The following is a 26,275-nucleotide window of genomic DNA, read 5'->3' on the forward strand; positions in this document are numbered from 1 at the left end:
AGTTTTGCTGTCAGGTGAGTAGTGGAGGAATGTGCCCAGAATCTACCTCGAAGCACTGTAGTCTAGAGATTTCTGTGTAAAAACGCCACTTCTATAAAGCTCCAGAAGGTGTCCCCACTGCTACATGATCTTAGAAAGGTTGCCAAACAGGTAGGCTGTGAAATCTCCCTTATAATCAGCTTCAAAGCTCTTTAGGAATACTTTCAAAACAGGATGGTTTTTAAAGTCAATTTCTTTTAATGTCTGGCTTTCAGTAGATGTAGTTAGCTTTGGGAGGATTTTAATTAATATGAACATGTAGACCAACCAAATGAGCCTTTTTTCACGAACATCACTCCATGAACCAAGCGGACACAACCCTGACTTAGGTTCAGATATGCACTGATAGCTTCCGCCGATTTCATTAGAAGCCGGCTTAGCTCACATTGAATCTCTGGAGGGCTGATGCCTTCCACTGATATTGGAAACACTGGGAAAATGTCTTAAAAAGAATGAAGCTATAACAAGGTGACTAGAGTTCTACAATAACACAAAAGCAGGACAAAAAGTTTTGTAACACTCACAATTGAAATGAAAAACAGTCCAATTCAGTTATCTATGGGGTAATGGATATGGTAACTCAGGAAATGAGACTAAGCTGAATTGCAAATAGAAGTAGACTGTATGGGCCCTAACATGGAGATAGCTTTTCAGTTAAATATAAAGAGAGCTAAAGGCCTACCCTGCTCCTTAAGTTTCCCTGTGCTTGGCCCTGGGTCACTTGCAGGTTGACTACAAAGGCAGGAAACTTGTCTCTGGAAGCTCAGATTTCAGAGATGGCAGACAGCCCTCTCATGAGCCTCAGTGGGTAATCTGCCCGCCCCCCACCGGTCAGATAAATTAGCTGACCCATCGCAGCAGAAGACGAGATTCTAGATGAACAGGCTATAGGAGGCCTGGATGATGAAGGCCCTGGGAAGGTTCTGGGGACACCAGAGATGGAGTGTAAAGTGGTCTACTGCTCTCAGGGGATTTCAAATTTACTAACAGTATCCTACTTGTAATGGGGATCATGAGGCACGGACATTGATTTATGCTTCTCAAACTATGTATCTGTGTTACAAACACTTTTGCACATACAATGTAGTTTCATAATAATAAAATCATTGCTGACTTTCTGCAGGGGCAGTTTCAGTCAAGTGAGGAGGCCACAAGTCAGTTTAAATTGGGTTGGGGAATGAATGGAGGCAACCAGGGTACTCTGTTTTCTTCCATGCCCTGGTAGAGAGTTGGTGATTAATGCAAGAAGATTAAGAGACGGGTTTTCTAAGATGTGAAGCACTTGTACTGTAGGCAAAGGAATAGGAAGCTTGAAGACACTGAGAGTGTGAGGAGATTATGGTTACAGAGGAGAACAGACAGAAAGCTTTGCCTGGAAACGCAAGAGATGCTTTTTTTTTCCATACAGTCACTCTCTGCATCTGTGGGTCCCACATCCAATGATTTAACCAACCAGGGATCAAAAACTTCTTAGAAAAGAAAAAAACGACAAAACCCAACAACATAACAATAATAATAATAAAAAAAACCCAACACATAAAAAACCAATACAATACTGCAACTATTTACATAGATTTCCATGAGCTATTATGGGTAATCTAGAGAGGATTTAGAGTATACAGGAGGCTGTTGGAAGGCTATAGGCAAATAGAACACCATTTTATATAAGGGACTTGAGCATCTGTGGATTTTGGTATTCTCGAGGGCTCCAACCTTCAGTGGATACCTGAGAGACAACTGTAGATTTGAAAACATTCATGTATTTCTAAAAAGTGAAGGGCTCATCTTCCTCTTGAGTCAGAGGGAAAGAAATGGGGTGGTGAAACCAACATCCTTAAGAAAAGTAATCTCAGGTTGGTCTACAGCCAAGGGAGACCAGAGGGAAGAAAGCCACCAGCAGAGTGAGTTAGGTAGCCTGGAGGGAGAATTCCTGGGAAAGACGATGAAAGGCAGGGCAGATCCAGGAGACACTGTGGAGGAAAAGCTGGTGGAAACACTTGGTATGATCATATTTAATTTTGTCCAATCTGGTGGGTATGTAATGGTGTCTAGTTGTAAATGTTTTAATTTCCATTTACAAGATTACTGATGAGGTGCAACATCTTTTTATTCTTTATTGGCCATTCATATCTCTTCTTCTGTGAAATAACTGCTCATTCTTCTCTCCTGGATTTTAGTTGAATTCTGTCTTTTCCTTCAAGGGCATTCTTTATGCAGTATGTAGACTGATCATCTGAAGGCAGTCTGTATACCAAAACTGCTCTCTGTTGGTGCCTTGTTTTTGTACTCGTTTAATGGTATCTCTTGATGAAGAAAGTTCTCAACTTCAACATAGAGATTATGGATAGTTTCATTATGATTTTGTGCTTTTTGTCTCTTGTTTAAGAAATTCTGAGGCTAGGTGAGGTGGCTCACACCTGTAATCCCAGTAATTTGGGAGCCCAAGATAGGAGGATTGCCTGAGGCTGGGAGTTTGAGACCAGCCTGGGCAACATAGTGATACCCCCATCTATACAAAAAATTTAAAAAGAGCATCAGCCATGTGTGGTGGTATGCTTTTGTAGTCCCAGCTACTTGCGGGCTGAGGCAGGAGAATCACTTGAGCCTAGGAGTTTGAGGTTGCAGTGGGCCATGATCATGCCACCACATTCCAGCCTGGGCAGCAAAGTGAGACCCTGTCTGTTTTAAAAAAAATCTTCCTTATTCAGAGTCAGAGATAATCAAAGCATTAACCTACATTTTCTTCAAATTAAAAAAATTGACTTACCCTTTTCATGTTTATATCTTTAACCCATTTGAAATTAATTTCTTTTTTTCTTTTGAGACAGAGTCTCACTCTATTGCCCAGGCTGGAGTGCAGTGACATAATCTCGGCTCACTGCAACCTCCGCCTCTTGGGTTCAAGCAATTCTTCTGCCTCAGCCTCCCGAGTAGCTGGGAGTACAGGCACATGCCACCATGCCCAGCTAATTTTTGTATTTTTAATAGAGATGGAGTTTCACCATGTTGGCCAGGCTGGTCTCAAACTCCTGACCTTGTGTGACCTGCCTTGGCCTCCCAAAGTGCTGGGATTACAGGCATGATTTTCTATAGTGTGAGTTTAGGGATCCGTTTATGCTTTTTTCTATATAGATGACATATTGTTTCTGGATCATTTACTGAATAGGCCATCCCTTCTCCTTTATTCAAATATTTCAGTTTTGTCACGTTTCCATACATTTAAGGACCTGTTTCTGGGGCCTTTATTCTGTTCCTTTATTCTATTTGCCTATCTGTGCACAAATACAACATTTTAAACTATTGTATTTTTACAATAAGCCTTGATATCTAGGAGTTTGGGTAGTCTCATCCCTCTTCTATATAAAGTTTAGGATCAACCTGTCAGGATTTTGATTGGAAGTACATTTAAACTATAGATCATTCTGGGGAAAAATGACATCTTTACTGAACTGAGTCTTTTAAATCAATGAAACAAGTATGTCTCACCATTTACTTAGGTCTTCTTTAATGACTTTAAATAAAATTATCATTTATCCATAAATATTGTATTTTTATATTAGATTTATTTCTAAGTACTTTTTTTTTTTCTACTGCATTCTATTTTCTATTTGTTGCTGCTATACAGAAATGCAATTGAGGCTGGGTGTGTTGGCTCATGCCTGTAAGTAATCCCAGAACTTGGGGAGGCCGAGGCGGGTGGATCACCTGAGGTCAGGAGTTCGAGACCAGCCCGACCAACATGGTAAAACCCTGTCTCTATTAAAAATACAAAATTAGCTGGGCGTGGAGGCAGGCACCTGTAATCCTAGCTACTTGAGAGGTTGAGGCAGGAGAATTGCTAGAACCCAGGAGGCAGAGGCTGCAGTGAGCCAAGACTGCACCATTGCACTCCAGCCCGGGGGACAGGGCGAGACTCTGTCTCAAAAAAAAAAAAAAAGTAATGCAATTGAATTTTATAACTTTGTATCAATCCATCCTCCTCACTCAATTCTTTTATTAATTCTAGTAATTTGTCTGTTTATTATTTTGTGTTTTCCATGTAATTATTATATGACTTTTGTTTCTTCCTTTCCAAACGTAGTCTCTTTTATTTACTTTCTATCTTCCTACACTGGCTAGGATCTTTAGTAAATTGTTGAATAGAAATGGAACTCTTGGCTAGGTGCAGTGGCTCACGCCTGTAATCCCAGCACTTTGGGAGGCTGAGGCAGGCAGATCACCTGAGGTCAGGAGTTCGGGACCAGCCTGGCCAACATGGAGAAATCCTGTCTGTACTAAAAATACAAAATTAGCTGAGCGTGGTGGCGCATGCCTGTAATCTCAGCTATTTGGGAGACTGAGGCAGGAGAATCACTTGAACTTGGGAGGCAGAGGTTGTGGTGAGCCGAGATCATGCCATTGCACTCCAGCCTGGGCAACAAGAGCGAAACTCTGTCTCAAAAAAAAAAAAGAAAAAAGAAAAAAAAAAAGAAATGGAACTCGTCTTATTTTTGATTTTTAAACGAGATGACTTTAACACATCTTCCTATTTTAAAAAGTTATCCTTGATCAGGTTAAGCAATTTTCACAAGAATAGTTGTTTGGCTCTACTGATTTTTTTCCTTGATTTATTGAGATGATCATATGTTTTTTTCTTCTTTAATGGGGTAGTATAGGAAATTGAATTATTGGATTTGTAATGTTAAACCAACCTTGCACTCCTGGAATAAACTCAACCTCATTATATCTTACCTTTTTATGCTTTGCTGGATTCAGTTTGCTAATATTTTGGTGAATGTTTTACATTTATATTTTTGAATTAACGAGTGTGAATGGCCTGAAATCTTTATGTCCCTGACCGGGTTTAATGGATTTTGGTATAAAAATTAAGTTAGTTTTATAAAATAAGTTGGGTAATACTGTCTTTTATATTTTTATCTGAAAAGAGTTTAAGTTTGAAATAATTTATTTCTTAAATCATTGGATGAACTTTTCTGTATCTATCAGGGCTTAGCGGGTTTTTAAAAATGGGGATATTTGAAACTATTTCTTTAATGGTTATAAGACCATTTGGATTTCTTGCTTTAAAAAGTTAGTTTTGGCAAGTTGTATTGTTCTAAGAATTTATCCATTTTATCTAAGGTTATTCAGAAGTATGTTTTAAAATGTCTAAGCCTGTGTTTTTGTTTACTTGTTTGTTTCTTGTCATCTATTTGCTATTGATTTCCGACAGAACAGATTTTTTGTTGAGATCTGCTTTAAGCCCTAGTATACAGTAATTTTTCATAACTGTTCCATGGGGCCAGAAGATTTTTTTTAGTGTTCTACATATGTCAATTATATTAAGCCTATTAATGCATTCAAATTATCTATAAGTGTTGTTCGCTAGGACTTTAAGCAATGATAGAAATATTCTCTATCTGTTATGTCCAATACATAGCCACTAGCCACATGTGCTCATCAAGGACTTGAGAGGTAATTTGGTTTAGATTCCAGCCTCATGGAATTGGTGTCCTTATAAGAAGGGACACCAGAGTGTTCTCTCTCTCCCTTTGCTATGTGATCACATCGTGAGAAGGTGGCTGTCTACAAGTCAGGAGGATAGCCTTCACCAAAACTGACTATGCTGGCACTGTGATCTCAGACTACCAGCCTCCAGAACTGAGAAATAAATATCTCTTGTTTAAGTCACGCACTCTATGGTGTTTTGTTATGGTAGCCTGAGCTCAGTAATATAGTGTAATACATTATACTTAAGTGTAGAAAATTCAGCATTGCTTTGTGACTTAACGTAATTCTTAAATAGTAATTAGGCATCAGCTAACTCAGCCCTAGCTACAGATGTCAGGGTTCCTTGGAGGAAGCCCAGGAACTGATGAGGCTGGGAAGAAGGAGAAAGGAGGACTCCTTTACCCTTTCTTTCACTTAGCATCTCTGTTCTGAAGTGATTGACATAAAAAGTGTTCTGCTGTAAAAAGCTAGAACACCACTGTGTTAAATAATACATATATATATACGTGTGTGTGTCTATTTAAGAATTTGCTTTATAGCCAACCTGATTAATTTATATATCATATGTAATACATCTATTATATTCAATTATAATTATACACATATTTCCAGTTTATCTAAATAAGTGATATTCTTTCTCAAGGAGCAAAGTAAACCTACAGATCTTAGATATTCGATATTGCCCTTCCTTCAGTGGCAGTGAACCAAGCTGTAGGAATGATGTCTAGAAGAAAAAACAATTCCACTCCTATGACACAGGGCTGAACTTGAATTTCCAAATCTGTTAATAGAAGGACAGAGTAAGAGGTTTCAAGTCCTTCTGAACAGATGCAGGATGGCTTCTCCTAGAGCTACCTACTTTCTCTCCTAAAGGATGATCAGTTAGAAGCTGGTGATGAACCTGTGGGCAGAACCTCATGGTAAGATGACAGCCCCACAGGAACAGTCTACCCAGTCTGTGGCAACAAGTAGGGAATGTTGCCCTCCTGTGATGGTGTTGTGGCCTCAAAAAAGAGGTCAATGGGAAAGAGTAACAGGAAGCAGGCTTTGCTGCCAACATGCTCCCTGGTGGGGCCTCACCCAGTTAAGGCAAAAACTAAGAGGATCCCTGAGGTTCCTGATGACTCTGGTATGGAGCCAGCCAGGCCAAGGAAATCCTCAGTTCCCACCTGAATCAGGAACCACTGGCTATCACACGTAGTTAGGGTGTGATTATCACTAAAAACCCCCTGTAGGGCACAGTCTCAGGATGAGAGCCCCCACCTCTGGCAGCTCTCACATTCAGGGACTCAGGATAAGGCCGGAAGCCACCACCCAGAGGCTCCTTCCCTCCACCCTGCACTCAGCCCTCTAGGGGCAGCAGACGTCTCTTCACCATGCTGGGACTGATCACCTAGCCTACCCAGCAGACCCCCATCAGTGTTCCCACCAGATTTCTTCACTGGGTAATATTTGCAAGGCTGAAAAATAGAGGGCAAAGTGCTGAACTATGGAACAAACAGTAGCTGTGGATTTTTATGAGTCTCTTGTTTTCTCATTCAGCTTATAAACTCTTGATGGGAAAAGACTGTGCTTCCTACTTATCCCCACTTCACCCCTTTCTCTCCCTCTCTCCCTTTCTCTTCCTTCCCTCCCTCCCTCTCTCCCTCTCTTCTCTATCTCCCTTTCCCTCCCTCCCTCCCTCCCTCCTTCCCATTTTTATCTAGTGCTTATTCTGGGTTCTTCCCTTCCCTTATTTGTAAAATAGTGTTTCCTAAATAACTGCCACGTATAATAGTGTTTCCTGAATAACTGCCATGTAAATAAGGTTACTGAGAATATGAAATGAACCCATCTTTGGAAATGTCTGGCACAGTCACTGCTTATCCACCCACCTTGTTCCCCATGAGCAGTTTCCATGTTTGTCTTTGGGGGCTCATCAATTCCATGCACAGCAATAAGTCTTATTTATCTTTGTAGTCCCCATTGCACATAGCATAGTGTTCAGGTAGAGTATTCAGAGAAGTTTCATTTAAAAATAGATATATAGTAATAAGATATACAGAAAAAATGGGCTTTGATATGTCAGTAGAAGACAGTGGTTAAAACAGGGGCTTTATAGTCAGTCAGTGCAGAAATGGGGTCTTGGACTTCTCAAACGAAGATATAGAAGTGACCAAGAAACATGAAAAAATGTTCGTCACTAATCATCAGAGAAATGCAAATCAAAACCACAATGAGATAATGTCTCATACCAGTCAGAATGGCAATTATTAAAAAAAATAACATGCTGGTGAGGTGGAGGAAAAAAGGAATGCTTATACATTGTTGGTGGGAATGTAAATTAGTGCAGCCATTGTGAAAGCAGTTTGGAGACTTCTCAAAGAACTTAAAACAGGGCTACCATTTGACCCAGCAATCCCATTACTAGGTACAAACCCAAAGGAATATAAATTATTGTACCAAAAAGACACATGCATTTATATATTCATTGTAGTGCTATTCACAATAGCAAAGACATGGAATCAATCCAGGTGCCCATCAACAATGGATTGGATAAAGAAAATGTGGCACATAAACACCATGAGTACTATGCAGCCATAAATCATGCAGCAACATGGATGTAGCTGGAAGCCATAATCCTACGTGAATTAATGCAGGAACAGAAAACCAAATACTACATGTTCTCACTTATAAGTGGGAGCTAAACACTGAGCACACATGGACATGAACGGGGAACAATAGACACTATGAACTACTAGAGGGGGTAATAAGGGAGTGGGATGTGGGTTAAAAAACTACCTGTTGGGTAGTATGCTCAGTACCTGGGTGACGGGATCCGTACCCCAAACTTTAGCATCATGCAATATTGCCATGTAACAAATCTGCACATGTATCCCCTGAATTTAAAATCAAAGTTGAAATTATTAACAAAAAGAAATGGGGTCTGGGATCTGCTGTGTGGACTCAGGTGCCTGGATCCCTAGAAGCAGGTATTCATCCTCACTCTCTGGGGTTGCTGCATGACATGTAATGAGTTAGAATGACGCCTGACATGGTGGGTACTCAATCATTGTTATTGCTATTGGTCAATATTATGGAAGCTTCCTCTCATTGCTCCCAATAGCTCCATGTTGAAGATTTGGCCATATACATCTGTCTACAGGAAATATTTCCTACTTGGACATATTCTTTGTGCTCTGGAAAGCTGTTAAAAGAGATTTTCCCAAGGTAAAGATGTGAATTGTTCACACTGTACCGATGGTCTTACTCTAAGGCTTAAAAAATAGGCAGGTTGCTTTTCATACAGAAAACGGGAAGGTGCCTGCACAGCTGGTGCTTAGGGCTGCACGGTGACGGGGCTGTTCTGGGAATGAAGTCTGGTTGTGAGTTGCTTTTCCACAGTGCCTGAGGAGTAAAACAGCTTATCATGTTTCAGGGCATTGGTAAGGTGGTCTTGTTCCTCAAATACCCTTCCACACAGGTGGTGCCTAATTTCATAATTAGATGTCCATCTTTTTGGCTTAGGACTAGCAAGGGAAATGCAATGAGCCTGATCAGTCATGAAGGTGGAATCTTGGTTCTTTGCTGCCCAGCATCCACTTCCCTTTCTCTGGTCGGGTACCTTCCATTTCCCTCTGGGAACTAGCCTATCTCTGACATTCAGCCTGGCTCAGGAGTTCCCCAGACCATAGTTGAGGGACATAGGATTCGACCAGAGCCAGTGAGTTACAGCAAAACCTTTCCCAGGACTCTACTTCCTCCCGCTAGACTGGAACCTGGCATATGAAGAGCTGGAGCTGCTGAGTCATCTTGCAACCATGTGTGTATAGGACCTGACTGAGAATGGAGGAAATATGGCAGAGGGCAGAGCCGAGGGATGATGGAGGAGACACTAGGTGCAGGTGATGTTATTCAAGTCCTGGATCAAGCTGTGCCTGAGCCTGAACCTAGACTTTCCAGATGCATGAACCAACAAATTCTGTTTTTGTTTTTCTTTTTTTTTTTTGTAAGTTTGAGTCAGGATTACTATTGCTTACAATCACAGGCTTCTAATGATATGGTCATTAATAGAGGATCCATTTTTAAAAGCTTGCTTGGCATGGAAGAGAGTAAAGGGAGCACAAGAACTCAATGCTGGTAATGTTGGAGGCTCTGAGTAGGTTGGATAAGGGACATCCTCAAGATGTCAATGTTTGAATCCCTGGAACCTGTGAATGTTACCTTATATGGCAAAAGGGACTTCGCAGATGTGATTAAGTTGAGGATCTAGAGGAGGGGTGATTATTCTGGAATATATGAGTCAGTCCAATGATCTAACCACAGGTGCCCTTATATGAGGGAGGCAGAGGGCCATGCTCCTCCAGAGGGGAGAAGGGGATGCTACGCAGTCGGCTTTGAAGGTGGAGGAAAGGCCAGAGACTAGGAATGCAAAGAATGAAAGGAACAAAGCTCTGGAAGTCAGCAAAGGCAGGGGATTTTCCCTGCAGCTTCCAGAGGGAGCAGAGAGAGAATGACCCTGTCCATACCTTGGTTCTGGCCCAGTGAAACTGATTTCAGACTTCCAGCCTCCAGAACAGGAAGAGAAGAGATCTGTGTTGTTCCAATGCCCCCAGCTAGTGGTGATCTGTTGCAGCAGCCACAGGAAGTTGCTAGGGGGAGGGCCCCATTCCCACTGGGCTCACTCTTGGGGCTGTAAGTCTGTCATCCTGGCTCAGACACAGTACGGAGAGAGTCAGGGAAGAAAGGGGGCTGAGGGGGCAGAAAATGGACTGTGACCCCGATTCTGTTTCCCCTTCGTGACCCTTTTGCCCCCTCCTCAGGGCTGTCTTCCCTCTGGCCCCAAGGCTAAATGTTTACTTTTGGCTCCAATCCAAACTTTTCTCTGGGAGATGAAAAAGAAAAACGCAAATACTCGAGCTCACAGCGTTCTGAGAGGTACAGAGCTGGTGAGGAAGAGAGGGATGTTTATAGAAGGGACAAAAGCTTAAATCAGTGAGAGGCACCTGCGGCCCTTGGACCCTGTGAGGCTTCCCCACATCCTGAAATGGCCTCAGACTGATTGTGGGAGAAAATATCTCAAAGCTGCCTCTGGGGTGCTCAAATATGGCCTGGTATCAACATCAGAGAGGCACCCATCTCCTCAATTTCTTCAATAACAAAGTGGCCATTAGCGTCCTCACCACATTCCTCTGTGGAAGGCACCATTATTATCCTCCTTCATTTCACACAAGAGCTGAGGTTCAGGAAGGCTCAGCCACCCAGCAGGCTCACATGGGGCAGGTGGCTGAGCCAAAGTCTGACTCGGACACCAGCACCCTGAACTACCTGGGGACAGCTGTGGTTTAAGAGTACTTAGTGCCTGCCCTTGTGGGGTTCAATAAAACAATGCTTATTCTGAAAGAAAAAAATAATCACATTTTCCCTAAACATTTTTATTTTCTTATTGCGCCCTTGGGCAGAGCAAGGAGCTGCCTCTAAGCCAAGGTCTGGCCTTATCTGGCTGCAGAGAGGAGTGATAGGTAGGGAGGGGAGGCCTGCCTGGCCCTGGCCCCCTTGAGCCACACACAGGCCATGGTGAAGTTTGGCTAAAGCCTGGCTTTGGCCTTGATGAATGCAGCCTGGTATAAGGAAAGGATTTTCTACCATTTGTTGGAAGTAAAAGGAATCTGGGTCCATCTGTGGTTGTCTAAGGACCCCAGAGCTCCTATAGGAGGACCTGTAGGAGGCCCTATAGGATTCTGGGGCTGTTTCACTTAGCAGCATTTGGTACAAAGGAAGGCACCCTTAGAGAACCTAAAAACAGCCACCAATTTGGGAGTGCTTGGCATGTCTCAGGGACATATGCATGTTATAGATACACTTCATTTAATCCTCACAGCAACTCTTTTAGACTACCATTTTACAGGTGAGTCAACCGCGGCACAAGGTCACACGGCTAGGAGCACAGCGCTTGGATTCTAACTAGCCACGTCTGACTCTGCAGCCCAGGACCCCAACTACCACTAACATACCACATCTTAGAAAAGTTCCACTTTTGGACCAGGAACAGTAGCTCACACTTGTAATCCCAGCACTTTGGGAGACTAAGGTAGGAGGATCACGTGAGCCTAGGAATTTGAGACTAGCCTGGGAAACATAGCAAGACCCTGTCTCTACAAAACACAAACAAACAAACAAACAAACAAAAAACCAGAAATTAGTCAGGTATAATGGTGCACGCCTGTAGTCCCAGCTACAGTAGTCCTTGGCTTGAGCCCAGGAGTTTAAGGCTGTGGTGAACCAAGATTGTGCCACTGCACTCCAGCCTGGGTGACAGAGTGAGACTTTGTTTAAAAAAAAAAATCCACTTTTGAAGCAACAGAAATTGAGGAATGATGAAGACACAGATGGAAGCATCCAGAAGATGAGGCTCTTCCTCCAGCCTCCTTCCAGGGCTTCCACCCTCCTCTTGAAAATCTCCATATTGGCTGGCTAGCGCTCATCATAGAAAAATCAATGTGAGAATAACATGTTCCTTTGCTGCAGGACTTGGCTCCCCTTAGGCCTTTGTATTCGATTTATTTATAATCTGATTCGGAAACGAAAAGCCAAAGCTGTCCGTGGAGACCACTTGGCCCACATGTTCTAGGTTCTAGTGCGGTCTCAGCTCCCCCGCTCTGAGACTGGGTAGAGATGCCAGCCAAGCCAGAGGCCGCTCGGCTCCCTGAGGGTTGGCTCTCTACTCTGGCCTCTTAAAGGTAAAAGCTGGTTCAAGTGCACTGTTTCCTTGTGCTTCTCTTTCACACAGGTGCCATGAAGCATTGTGTTCTTATCAAGCCGATCAGTTAGACCGAAGAGATGGACCTAATAAAAGGGTGGCTCCTGCAGCAACGGCTCTGTGGGCATGAATGCCCAGCCCTGGCACTTCATGCCAGCTTTCTCATTACATGCAGATGTGGGAGGGGGAGAGACTGCCATCCACCATGGTTGACCCAGGTTCCTGTCACGGGCACAAACTCATAGGCTTCAAAGGCAAGGGCTGCCTTTTCCTCTTACCGAGGAATTATTTAGCATGCGTGTCCATTTTACTCCTTTCTTTGTTCTTAGATGTGACATGAGGGCCAACTTGGGGGAAAAATGTGTGCTCAAACAAGAGGGATGCTTTAAATAGATGAGTGAGAATTGCCTACAAAGTCACATGCACACACATGCATGCACACGCACCACAGATGTATTGTGTTGTGAAGGAACATGAGAGTGTCTAGGCAACCTCAGACCTGCCTGATAAAAGAAAAAGAAAACCCTCTCTTACACTTCTGTTTCTTTTGCTGACTGTAAGGCTTAGAAGAATCCTAACTGGATAAGAAAGGTTAGTGTTGGTGTATATCTGATAAAAGTGACCTTTAGTCAGAATGGTTTATGTTTTTCAGGCGTCCTACACAGAGACAGTCTGTCTGGAAACCAGGTGGCTTTTTTTTTTTTTTTTGTCTATTCTAGGTGACATTTTTGCCTGGAACCTTTCTATTTGGCGGGTGCCAGGAAGCTGAGAGAGAGGAATCTCAAGCCAGGTATGAAACGATCTCCTTCTCTCTACAAATACCAAGGTGGGAGCAGCTGATTCACCAAGAAACACCCTTTGAGGATGTACTCTGTGCTGGGGACTGTGCTGGGCTCTGGGGCTCCAGAGGTGACAGGGCAGGTGTGCTTGCTGGCCTCACAGGGATTAAGAGATGCTGGGAAGATGGACACTGAGCCATAAGTAGAGGCGTGATGTGAGTCACCAAGGAGATGGGGGTACCAATGTCCATGACAGGGGCTCTGGCCTAAGGATGGGTCTTGGAGAAGGTTTTCCTGCAGAAGGATGATGAAGCTGAAGTCTGAAGAAGGGGCAGGGACAGGTAGGTGGGGCTGGGAAGCAGCTTCCAGCAAAGAAGGGGGCAGTTGGACAGGAACAGCACTGGGCAGGATAGAGGCCGGTGTGTTGGGTAAACAGAAAAGTTGGTGCCGGAAGGAGAGAGCAAAACTGGAGTGGAACGCAGGGACCAGCACATGCTGAGCCTTGTAGAACAGAGTACTCTGTACTTGATTCCAAGAAGCACGGGTAGTTATGAAAGGCTTAATGCCATGGCAGTGTCATGGCTACTGAGGGGAGTAGGAGCTCTGGTGCATGCATGGAAGCAGAAAGCCCAGGTAGGGCTGTGACCATGGTCCCAGCAACAGGCAATGGTGGCTTGAGCCAGGGTAACAGCAGTGGAAACGGGAATGAGGTTTTCAGAAGGCAGAATAGGTAGAAGTTGGTGGTGGATTTGATGGGGTGGGTAGGGTTAGAGAGAGGAAGAAATCCTAATGCCTCCCAGGAGAGCAGTGATGTCGTTTACTGGGACAGGGTGCCCTGGAGGAGAGTCGGGGGGTGAGCAGGGAGGGAACAGAGCTTATGTGGGACACATTAGGCATAGATCACCTGGGAGGCATCCAAGGGATGTCCAAGAGGAGATGTCAAGAAGGCAACAGACTTGAAACTCAGCAGAGGGGGCTCAGTGAAGATAGGCACTGGGAAGCCTCAGCAAAAGAAGCTGACTGGAGCTATGGGGGCACATCAATTTCTAGGAAGAGGAGAAAGCCTAGGACGGAGCCCTCCATCCTTCTACTCCAGCGGATTTGTTGCTGACAGAGAACTGACAAGGTTGAGGGGACAAGAGGAAAAGCAGGAGAATACGGTGTTCCGCAAGCCGAGAAAGGAATGCATTTCAGGAAAGTGGGGTTGGTCACTGTGCTGAATGCTGCTAAGTGTTATCTTTCTGAAAAAACCTCTGTCACCTTCTTGATTACAAATCTCATCATTACCTCCAAGAAAGAGCGTTAATTCCTTCTGGAATACCAGGCCTCTCACACGGTTCTGCCAATATGCCTCTCCAGACTCATCTCCCGTAACTTCTCCCACCCAGTGAGGTCTGCCCACCAGCCACGCTGACATACCCTCTGCCAACACCATGGTAGAAACGTGTCATTTGCTCTCCAGCATCGATTCTCCCTCTGTCAGTTTTTGTTTGGTGATCTACCCCATTCCCACCCCCTCCAGTCCATCTGGTTCTGAGATCATGATCCACAGCCTTTGGTGTGGGGCATGTGGCCAGGTCAACCACGATGAGTGCGTCACCCTCCCCTGACAGTGACTGATGAGGAGTGGGGACAGAAATGTGACTCAGTTGGTCTGATCAGAGTGAATCTCCTGGAAGTTGTGGGAGAAAGACCTCATATTGTTTTCCAGTGGATCAGAGTATAAAAGGACACAGCCCCAGCAGTGCTGGCAGCCATTGGGTGATTAGGAGAGAAGAGCTAATCTGGGAATGAGGTTAACACATGAAACTGAGCAGAGCTGAGAGGCAGAGAACCTGGCTCCAATGATGACATTGTATGATCCTCGCTTTAAGCCAGGCCAGAAGCCAAAGTGAATCTGGAATTTTGAGTTGTGAAAACCAATGAATTTCCTTTCCTTTAATTTTTGCTTAGGGTCAGGTTTTCAATGACTTGCAACAGAGTGAACACATGAATTCTAACTAATAGATAACATGCTTTTCCTGTTACTCAGAACGTCTTCCTGCCTCTCCATCTGGAACATTTAACTGTGGCTCCTCAGCGTAGCCTTTTCTGACTTCTCTGGGCACAGACCTCCCACCCACAGAGCCCAGCATGGCCACAAGTCCACTTTGGTACATGTCTGCTTTCCTCACTGGCCTGAGGACAAGGGTCACGTCTTGTTCATTTTTATATTGCCGATTCCTCAATATGTGGCTCACAGTAATCACTTATCAAATGTTTTCTGACTGACTCTCTGATTGAATAAATGAAAGAACGAACAAGTTATAAGCAGAGGCTCAATATCAAGACAAAGGAAGATACTCAAGAAAGAGAAAAATGGTTAAAGAAATGCTTAAACCAATGAAAAATTAAGTGTATCATCTTCAGCAGTGGCCAAGTACATTTTCAAAATTTCATCCCTTTAATTATGAAAGTAGCCTCTCAAAAATAAAAAAATAAATGAAGCATGTCCTTGCTCCCAGATGGAATAAACTCATTTAGTTATGTTACACTAGAATCACTTCACAAAATCTGGTATTTGAAGTGCATTAGGTTGGGTTGGCTGATTTTCCCATAATTATATTAAATGTTCACCATCTACAGAATTTCATTCCAAACCCAAACAGTCCCTGGCACTTAATGAGCAGACTGCAATGCTCAGGCCCAGGACTGGCTGCCGGTTTCAATGCTTCGCTAGGTCATCGTTAGATGTCTACGGAAGACATTCAGCACGAGCCATCGTTACCGTGGTAACAAGTGCAGGAGAGAAAAGGGTGACTGTCATACATAAGATGAGGATTATGGACAGGAAGCACTGCAAACCCCTAAGGAAACAACACGAGGTTTCCTCAGTTTAGAATGGCCGTTCGATATTCACATGCTAAAAACTGAGTGTCACAGCATCCAAGAAGGAAATATATAAAGCCCATTAGTTCTGGTTGCCAACCAAGAAGAAAATGCAGCAATTGCAGCCTCTCACTATTTTATAATTATGTGTATGTCTATACATATACATAAATGAATTAGAACAGAAACCCACTGAAATATGTAAAACAGGCAACATGGAGCTCAGTGTTGCACATACTCAATGTAGGGTCCTACTCAGTCTGTGCTTTGAGTTTGAAATGCTTTTCAAGAAAATTCAACAGCAACAAAACCAAAAATAAACAAGTGTGACCACAGCAAACTAAGAAGCTTCTGCACAGCAAAGGAAAGAACAGAATGAAAATTCAACCTATGGAAAGGGAGAAAATATTTGCAAACCAGATATCTGATAGGGGGTTAATCTCCAAAATATATAAGAACTCCTACAACTCAATAGCAAAAAACCACTAATAACCTAATTTTAAAATGGGCTAAGGACTTAAATAGACATTTCTCTAGAGAAGATCTACAAATGGCAACAGGTATAGAAAAAATGCTCAATATCATTAAATATTGGGGAAATGCAAATAAAAATCCCAGTGAGCTATCACCTCACACCTGTTAGGATGGCTGTTACTAAAGAAACGACAGACAAGCATTGGTGAGGATGCGGAGAAACTGAAACCCTGGCACACTGTTACTGGGAATGCAAAATGGTGCAGCCACTATGAAAAACAGCATGGAAGTTCCTTAAAAAATTAAAAATAAAACTACCATGTGATTCTGCAATCCCACTTCTGGGTATTTATCCAAGAATTGAAATCAGAATCTCAAAGTGACATTAGCACTCTCATGCTCATTGCAGCAATATTCACAATAGCCAAGATGTAGAAACAAGCTAAATGTCCATCAACAGGTGGATGGATAAAGAAAATTGGTTATATACATACAAGGGGCTAGAATTTTCTTCAACCTCAAAAATGACATGGATGAACCTTGAGGACATTGTGCTCATTGAAATAAGCCAGTCATAGAAAGATACTGCACGATATGGTTTGGCTGTTTGTCCTCACCCAAATCCCATCTTGAAATGTAATCCCCACATGCTGAGGGAGGGACCTGATGAGAGGCAACTGGATCACGTAGGTGGTTTCCCCCATGCTGTTCTTGTGATAGTGAGTGAGTTCTCATGAGATCTGAGGGTTTAAAAGTGTTTGGCAGGGCTGGGTGCCGTGGCCCACACCTATAATTCCAGCACCTTGGGAGGCTGAGACGGGTGGATTACCTGTGGTCAAGAGTTGAAGACCAGCCTGGCCAACATGGTGAAACCCCATTTCTACTAAAAATACCAAAAACAAAAAAAAAAGAAAAAAAAAAGCCAGGCACCTGTAATCCTAGCTACTCAGGAGGCTGAGGCAAGAGAATCGCTTGAACCTGGGAGGCAGAGGTTGCAGTGAGCCTAGATAGTGCCATTGCACTCCAGCCTGGGTGACAAGAGCAAAACTCTGTCTCAAAAAAAAAAAAAAAAGTGTTTGGCGGTTCCCCTCTCACTTGCTGTCTCTCCTGCCATCATGAAAGATACGCCTTGCTTCCCCTTCACCTTCTGCCATGACTGTAAATTTCCTGAGGCCTCCCCAGCTATGTAGAACTGTGAGTCAATTAAAACATTTTTCTTCATAAATTACTCATTCTCAGGCACATCTTTATAACAGGATGAAAACAGACTAATATACTGCATGATCCCACTTATATGAAGTAGCTAAAATAGTTAATAAAATCAAATAATAGAATGGTGGTTGCAGGGGCTGGGGAGAAAGGAGAATGGGCAACAGGCATACAGTTTCAGTGCAGCAAGATAAGTTCTAGAAATCTGGTTTACTTATAGTCAATAATACTGTATTGTACACTTAAAAATTTGTTAAGTTGTATATATATTATCACAATAAAATAATAATTTAAAAAATTCTACAAAGACTTTATTTTTTAGTGATGAATTTCTAATCATCTTATCACTAGATTCAAAATTAAAGTGGGCTTATGGATATTGCTTTGTTAATTCGGTGGTGATTGGGACTTTCAAAGATGTTTTATCTATGTTTCCTGTTAGCAAATGTAGGATGGATTGTGACTTTAAGCTCCTTGTTAATTCTGTCAGTAATTAGTGGTCAAAACGGAAAATATTCATGAGTGGCCAGTACATGGAAAATAGAAAACCCTGTGAAAAGCCTGAAAGAGAAAACAAATGAAAAGCAGAATTCTGTGAGAGTTCTGCGCTAGGGGTACCTTATCTGATTATCCTCATCATTCACCAAGAAGAACCAGCGAAACTTCACAACCAAGGGGCTGCAGTTGGTGATGGTAACGTAGCGAATGAGCTCAGTATCGTTCAGGATGCAGCCAAAATCCAGCTCCATCGTCTCAAAGCTGAGGTTGGGGTAAAGCACTTCTCCGCGCAGGTCCAGGCTGTCTATCTGAGGGTGTTCCACATACTTAATTGCTAGAATTTCTTCTGCCACCCAGTTGTTCAGATCGTTTCTGTAGGAGGGGTCAAACTTGATCAGCAGGTTTTTTTCTTCATCAATTTCCAGTTTAATAGGCTACAAACAAGATAATGGGGAAATTACTAACTTTTGTACTATGCATTTCCACCCTGGTACATGAAACAGGACAGCCAGGTATTTACACATACACATTACATGTATTTATGCACACACACAGATACACATGTATTTATGCACACACATACACACATATTAGTATGAAAACCATACATATACACATTCATATGTAAACAGCTACTGCATCTAAGTATAGATACTTACGTATATGGATATACATTTTATTAGTTGAAAATGAAAGCAACGAAAATCTGGAATTATTTAAAGGAAGAGATTTTGATGAGTGTTATGTGGGGTTATAAGAATTGAGGAGTTGTAAAGGAAAAGTCCACAATGAATAACTATTATAACATATTCTTAACTAAAAATAAATCTGTTGTGAAATGCCCTTAGGCAAGTGGGAAAAATTCTTTGCTTAAGAAATTTTTAAAAGGGTTTTCTAAAGCACTGGGGGGTGGGGGTGGGGAGCTCTGTAGAGAGTGACCCAGAAAGGGGCAGATTAGGTAATTTAATTTCTTTTCCAATGTCAGCAATCCTAACTTTTAAGCACAGTGTCATCCATTTTCTGCTGTTTTCTATTCAACTTAAAATGACAGTCCAGAGCTGTACAGCATTTGTTCAGTACATTTTATTTGTTCTTTTCTGTCTTTGATTCCAATCCCTATGTGTTCCTTGATGCCAGTGTCTGCAGTAACACCTTCCCATAGAAAGGCTGGCTATGAGTTGGCTTTTTTAGGCATTGCTCAAGTCCCACATTTAATGGGCATGAAAGCCACCTCGTGGTTTTGCAGCAAGTGCCCTGAGGCAGTCGGGAAGAATGAACACAGGAATGAATCTGTTTTCCGTGCGCCTCATCTTTCCGCTGGGCTTAAAGGATTCTGGTATTTAACTGTACATTTAATGACATGATTAGATGGTTTTGGATGATAAAGCCAGGTACCTCATTCAACAATCAGAGAGAGAGTAATGACTCTTCAGCATTGGCCTAATCCCAGCTGAAAGCCTGGCCAGCCACCTGGCCTTTGATCTTACCACTGGCACAAGGGGCTGGGCATAAGTTAGGACCCACCCTTGTAATCATGGCATCTGCAGCACTCGGTATCGCCACGCTTCATGTTTACATGTTTTGAAGATTGACTTAATTTTTTTTTCAGGGAAATGATATTATTTCTTTGTAGAAATGATACAAAAATTTACATTATATATAAAAGCACAAAGAAGAAATGAGAAATTAATCCCAAATTTCACAATACATTATTTCTCAGAGTTATCATTTGGTAGATGTTAGTCCGGACGTGAGAGAGGAATAATAGGATTTTACAAAAATGGAATTAGACTACATTATTTTTTAAAAAACATCATGTTTGAATTTTTTCTCAAAAAAAAAAACTTGAAGAAAGGTTTCATATACAAGGGATATTAATTCCTAAGATTAAAGGCTCTGGAGACAGAGTAGTTAGGTCCAAATCCTGGTTCTGCCACTTACTAGCTGTAAGACCTTGGGCAAAATACCAGGCCTAGTTTCTCCATCTGTAAAACAAGGGTAACAATAGTACCTGCCTCTTCTTAGGAGGATATAATTAGTTAATGTATATGCGAGGTGTTTCAGGGCACTGCCTGCACATACTGCAAGGTATTTAAATGATAGCTATTACTATTATCCCCTTACAATAACGGAAAGAGATGGCTAAATGTTAAGCAGTTTCAACCTTAGACAACCTCTTATTGACACCTGGCTGTAAAAGGGAATGAAATCGGCCGGGCATGGTGGCTCACACCTCTAATCCCAGCACTTTGGGAGGCCAAGGTGGGTGGATCATGAGGTCAGGAGTTCAAAATCAGCCTGGCCAAGATGGTGAAACCCCATCTCTACTAAAAATACAAAGATTAGCCGGACGTGGTGGCAGGCACCTGTAACCCTACTTACTCAGGAGGCTGAGGCAGAGAATTGCTCGAACCCGGGAGGTGGAGGTTGCAGTGAGCTGAGATTGCGCCACTGCACTCCAGCCTGGGTGAGAGAGCGAGACTCTGTCTCAAAAAGTAAAAAGAATGAAATCAGTACACCCATGCTTCCCTCACCTCCCAGTTTTTATTGGCTATAGTGAATTTTAAAAGCTGAGGTTTAAAACATTCTGCTCTGAAATTCTGTCAAAGTTGTGTAGTCTCAGTTCCACAGTTAACTGGATTGAGTCCTCCTATCTGTCTTTTCCTCAGTTTTTTCATTCCTGAGTACCTTATTTTGATTCTTTTAGATGACCGCATGTCATTGGCAAATTAGTTTTCCAACAGGGGTGCATGAGTGTGGAATTCAAAGATGCAAGGGAATGCTGAATACAGCACTCATGCACCCCTGTTGGAAAAACTAATTTGCCGAAGACATGCGATCATCTAGAAGAATCAAATAAAATGCTCAGGAATGAAAACATTTCCTTGCGTCTCGAGCATCCCTGTCTGTTATCTTTACACTCAAAGTGTCTGTTACCTTTACAATCAAATAGTATCAAAGGATACTTTAGCTAGTTATAAACTTCTTGAGTCAACTTTCCTTCCCTCAAAACTCTGCAGTCATTGTTCTGTTGCCATGTGGCATTAAAGTGTAAGGCTGAGGTTAGTCCAAAATCTTCCCTTGATTGGTCTCTTATGCTTAGATGCCATAGAATTCCTTGGTTGTCAATAAGTCCTGTAACTTCACTAAAATATGTCTCACTCTTGAATATTCCATATCATTTTGTCCTGGGACAAGGTGAGGCCTTGTTTCTAAAAATATTTATATCATTTTGTCCCTGGACAAGGTGAAGCCTTATTTCTAAAAATCTTTAAAAAATATTTCATTGATATTTTGGATAGACAGAACAATGAAAAGCAAGTTGATTTTGTGCCCATCTCTCCATCTCTTACCTAAGCCAATAGTTTCCCTCCCCTGAGGAAACCAAGGTTAAAAGTATCTTGTTTACCCTTGCAGAGATATTCTATGAACATAATATCATATTTATATATTCTTTTATTTTTTTGCACATGATAGCATATCATGTACACTGTTCTATAGTTCAGTTTTCTCACTGGAAGATCACTCAATATCAGTGCATATGAAGCTGCTTCGTTCTTTTTAATAGCAGCATTTCATTCCATCATATTATTCTGCCACCATTTATTTAACTAATGTGCTACTGATGGATATTAGTTCCCAATCTTTTGCTGTTATAATCAACATTGCAGTTTTATCCTTGTATATAAGTCATATTGTGTATTGTGTTTATGTCCGCAGAATAAATTCCCAGGAATGGAATTTCCAGGTCAAATGGTATGAGCATTTAAATTCTTGATAGCTACCACCATATTGCCTTCCAATGTATGACATACACTGTCCGGCATGGCAAGAGATTATTTCCACACGTCCTTCCAAAACACAGGACTAGCCAATTTTTGCTCTTTGCCAGTCTGATAGGTTAAAAAACGTATTTCATGGTCATTTTAGTTTGTATTTTCATTCATATGAATAAAGTTGCGCATATTTTCACGTTTAAAAGCTATTTTATTTTCCCTTTTGTCAACCCCTGCTCTTTCCTTTTGCCTGTTTTTCTGTTTGGTTGTTAGTATTTTTCTTGTTGGTTTGAAGAAGCTCTTTATTTTTTAAATTATGTGTGTGGTTTTATTAAAATTATATGTGCAAATGATATAAAGTGAAACTGTACTGTAAGAGTTATTATAAAAAACAGTAGTTCCTGACCCACTGTGTCATTCCACCAACTCAGAGGCCACCGTTTCTCAATTCTCGTAGTAGGGTTTGTCTTGGAAATAATTTCCTTAGGCAGAGAGGTGGCCATCAAGCTGTGGACACACCCAGATATCCGAATGTGGAGTGAGGAGGGCTTATTCTGGGGTGTCAATACTGGCAACATTAGAAGCGCTAGATTTCCCCAGACATTTTAACCAATTTCTTTGGAGAAGAGCACTATTTTTTTTTTTTTTTCTTAAGATAAAAGCCAGCTGTCCATGCTTCCTGAATGGGGCCTGGTGCACATAGAATCCCTATAATTGTTGCCCTCTTCTCATAATTGTTGCCTGTGATCCCGGAGCTACTCCAGACCACTGGGCAAAACAACTCCTTCATTATTCATGACTTCATTTGAATATTTTCTGGGACGCAGATTTTTTGTGTCTTCTTTTCAACCCACTCCCAACCTCATTCTATCTTCCAGAAGTTGGCTTCAATCTCTCATTATTTGGTGATGCCCATCCTCCTCCCCCTTTATATTATTGCTCTGGCTTCCTTCTCTTTTGAAAATTTCTACGTTTATCCTATTAAGATCTCAGAAGGGGCTGGGCACAGTGGCTCACGCCGGTAATCCCTGCACTTTGGGAGGCCGAGGTGGGAGGATTACTTGAGCCCAGGAGTTCAACAAGACCAGCCTGGGCAACATAACAAGACTTCCTCTCTACAAATTAAAAAAGTAGCTGGGCACAGTGGTGGGCACCTGTGGTCTCAGCTACTCAGGAGGCTGAGGTGGGAGGATCGCTTGAGCTAGGAAGTTGAAGCTGCAGCAAGCTGACATTGTGCCACTGTACTCCAGCCTAGGCAACAGAGTGAGACCCCACCTCAAAAAAAAAAAAAAAAAAGATCTCAGGAGGGATACGAGTGGGTCTTGTCCACCACCCAGACTGAGAAAGGTGCGCATGTCTGAATCTTCCTTTTCCCACCCATTTGTTCTCCTGTGCTCTGTGAGTTCACTCTGCATCTCCTCTTTCAATACCTGCATCTCCTCCTTGGGCTCTTTCTAAGGACAGGCCATGTTATCTGTAATTTGTGTGAGACTGTAGAGAACACATATTTGTGCTTCTGATCTTCTTCCTTGGGTGCATCTCCTTGCAGTTTGTTTTCATCTGCCCCTTGCTTATAATCATTTCCTCTTTTTCTTTCTCCATTCAAAGATCTTAGCTGGTTTTGTCCCAGCTCCTGCTTGAATGAGACCTATTCATTCAAAACATCTGTGGTGGAGGGGTGGGGCACAGCCCACAGCCTCCAGTTGGGTACTGTTGGGACACCCTGTCACCAAGTACGCTGTCCCTGCTCTCCCCAAAGATCCATCTCCCTGAGTGTGGCTCATGGTGAATCTCCTTAAGTCTCAGGCTCCCTCTTCTGAGATCTCATGATTGCTGCCTGCCCCTGCCCCTTCAGACCCCATCTTCATTAGCTGTTTCCCTAGAGAGGGAGGCTGAGCAAAATGGCATGTGGGGACTGGTTTCTCCTTCAATCCTCCTCTCCTACAGTGTCACTGGCCCATGGACCTGCCTTTCCCATTGGTGTCCTCACACCTGGCAAAGGATCACAGGGACAATCTTGAAGGGTTGTTTAGAGAACACTGAATCCCACTGCAGACTGGTGGCCGGGGTGAGCCCTCAGCCTCCTCCCTCAGCCCTACTCAGACTTCTCAGTATCCGGAGGTGGGCTCACTGGTCTGGGGACTGGACTTGGCTATTTTCTCATTTCCTTCAGCATGGAGGTTTGGTTGGACTTGAGGGAGGAGAATGAAAAGATCTTTACTATCATCAGTAGGAAGTTCCTGCTTTCTGCGGATTCACTTCATCGGAATGGGCAGGAGCGAAGGGTGATTATAATGAGCTGAAGCTCTCACCATGAATGGCAGTGTTTCTACAGATTGATACTGGAATGGATTTACCACTCATTTTAGATTTTCTGTAGTCTTCCCTGTTTGCTTCCCGGATCCTTTACATCTTTCTGAGCTGAAGTTGGGTGGCGTATCGTTACTCTTCTCTTCCTTTATCACACCCCGCCCCACCTCCCACAGCTTGCCAGAACAGCCCCCTATTAACGTACCTCAGGAGTTGCCGGCAGCAGGGATTTATCAGTCTCACATATAAAGAACGGTCCAGATGTTGACAGCAACAAGTTCACGGGCAGGGTGGAAATGTTTTTTATGGCCAAGGGCTGGTAATCAGGTTTCAGGATACTGTTAGGTTTCTGCAAAAACAGAAAAAGATGAAACAAATCAACTTATGGTAAATACAGTAAGTTTTTAGCAACAAGTCTCAGGTTCATTGTTTAGAACAAATTTATTGATCTTTCTTTTTCTCTGTGTGTGTGTATATATATATATGCATATATATGTACATGTATACATACATTTTTCTCCCTTGTAGAACTTTAGATTAATCATGTGGAGGCCGGGCACAGTGGCTTACGCCTGTAATCCCAGTACTTTGGGAGGCCAAGGCCAATGGATTACTTGAGGTCAGGAGTTCGAGACCAGCCTGGCCAACGTGATGAAACCCCGTCTCTACCAAAAATACAAAAATGAGCCAGTCATGGTGACGGGCATCTGTAATCCCAGCTACTCAGAGACTGAGGCACAAGGATCACTTCAACCCAGGAGGTGGAGGTTGCACTGAGCAGAGATCACACCACTACACTCCAGCCTGGGTAATACAGTGGGACTCAGTCTCAAGGAAAAAAAAAAAGATAAATCATGTGGAATGATGTACGGTGAACTACTGAAAAGTGGACCTACATAACCCAGACAACACAGATTAGATTTTTTTACCCCCTTGGTGCCTAATTGAGAAAAGCTACAGAAGCCAGGCTTCTGGATAGAACTATTATTATAGGGGCTTCCACTGAGTCATAAGACAAAGTCTAAAACGTTAGTTATATCTTATGCATAAATATAGCTATCATTACAATGAATAAAACATGTTTCCCTTGTATAATATTTTTCCAGGCTTAAAACACCCGATTTGCAAATATCTTATTATATTGACAAATGCTCAGACCTATTTCCTGTAAACTTTTCCTGATAATACCAGGATAGTTGATTTAGAAGCATCTTTTTACTCTGTTAGATATGTTAGATTAAATTTTTCTTTTTTTTTTTTTTTTTTGAGACAAAGAGTCTTGCTCTGTCGCCCAGGCTGGAGTGCAGTGGTGTGATCTCGGCTCACTGCAACCTCTGCCTCCTAAGTTCAAGTGATTCTCCTGCCTCAGCCTCCCGAGTAGCTGGGATTATAGGCACGTGCCACTACGCCCAGCTAATTTTTGTATTTTTTGTAGAGATGGTGTTTCACTATGTTGGCCAGGATGGTCTCGATCTCTTGACCTCATGATCCACCTGCCTCAGCCTCCCAAAGTGCTGGGATTACAGGTATGAGCCACCACACTCAACCCAGATTTAATTTTTCAACTCAAGAAGGCATCGAAAATACATCTCGAGTTGAGAGTTTCTGGCCAGACTGGATTTTTCTCATTCTGATGTTGGGGCCCACATTATTTCTTGTATTCCCTAGAAAGGGGGTTCTTTAGTATCATCAGGGGGTGACCAGGGGTTCTTTAGTATCATCAGGGGGTGACCAGGAGCCTCAATCTCTGGCCTGCAAAAAGAACCTCCCTCCAATCATCCCCTGGGTCTTCCGACAACTCTAGACTGTCTTTCCTAGGCCTTCTTATTTTCATTTGCCTTTTCTCTTTGTGCCAATGTCAGTTAACCCCTTCTAATTTCCTACTTTGATATGACTCTGTCTTCCAGTTCTATGCCTAGTACAGTCTCTTCCTTCCACTGTGGTTCCTGGGTGAGCTCAGGTGACCAGTGTCCCTTGGTTCGAGCCTCATGCCTTGGTTGTACTCCATGAGTCTCCCTGTGCACTCCCAGGTGACTTTAGGGGTTAGGTCTGGCATTTACCATGAGATAACAGCCTTTGTTTCCCTCCCTGTA

At 42.6% G+C, this 26,275-nt stretch overlaps 1 protein-coding gene across 4 annotated transcripts in view; it reads right to left on the reverse strand.

Annotated features, from left to right (window-relative positions):
• The window catches only part of HYDIN (HYDIN axonemal central pair apparatus protein), a 415,044-nt gene that overhangs the window by 182,955 nt on the left and 205,814 nt on the right, over positions 1-26,275 (reverse strand). For all 4 annotated transcript variants that reach the window (XR_004179730.1, XM_021932150.2, XM_021932149.2 and 1 more), the window contains exons 22-23: positions 24,388-24,531; positions 18,217-18,530 (exon numbers count right to left, since the gene is read on the reverse strand). Coding sequence is in view for 3 of the 4 variants with exons in the window: in XM_021932150.2 (XP_021787842.2) it covers positions 18,217-18,530; positions 24,388-24,531 (458 nt within the window). In the remaining variant the exon portion in view is untranslated. The remainder of the gene's footprint in view (positions 1-18,216; positions 18,531-24,387; positions 24,532-26,275) is intronic.

Source organism: Papio anubis, chromosome 18, assembly GCF_008728515.1.
Source record: "Papio anubis isolate 15944 chromosome 18, Panubis1.0, whole genome shotgun sequence".
NCBI lineage: Eukaryota > Metazoa > Chordata > Mammalia > Primates > Cercopithecidae > Papio > Papio anubis.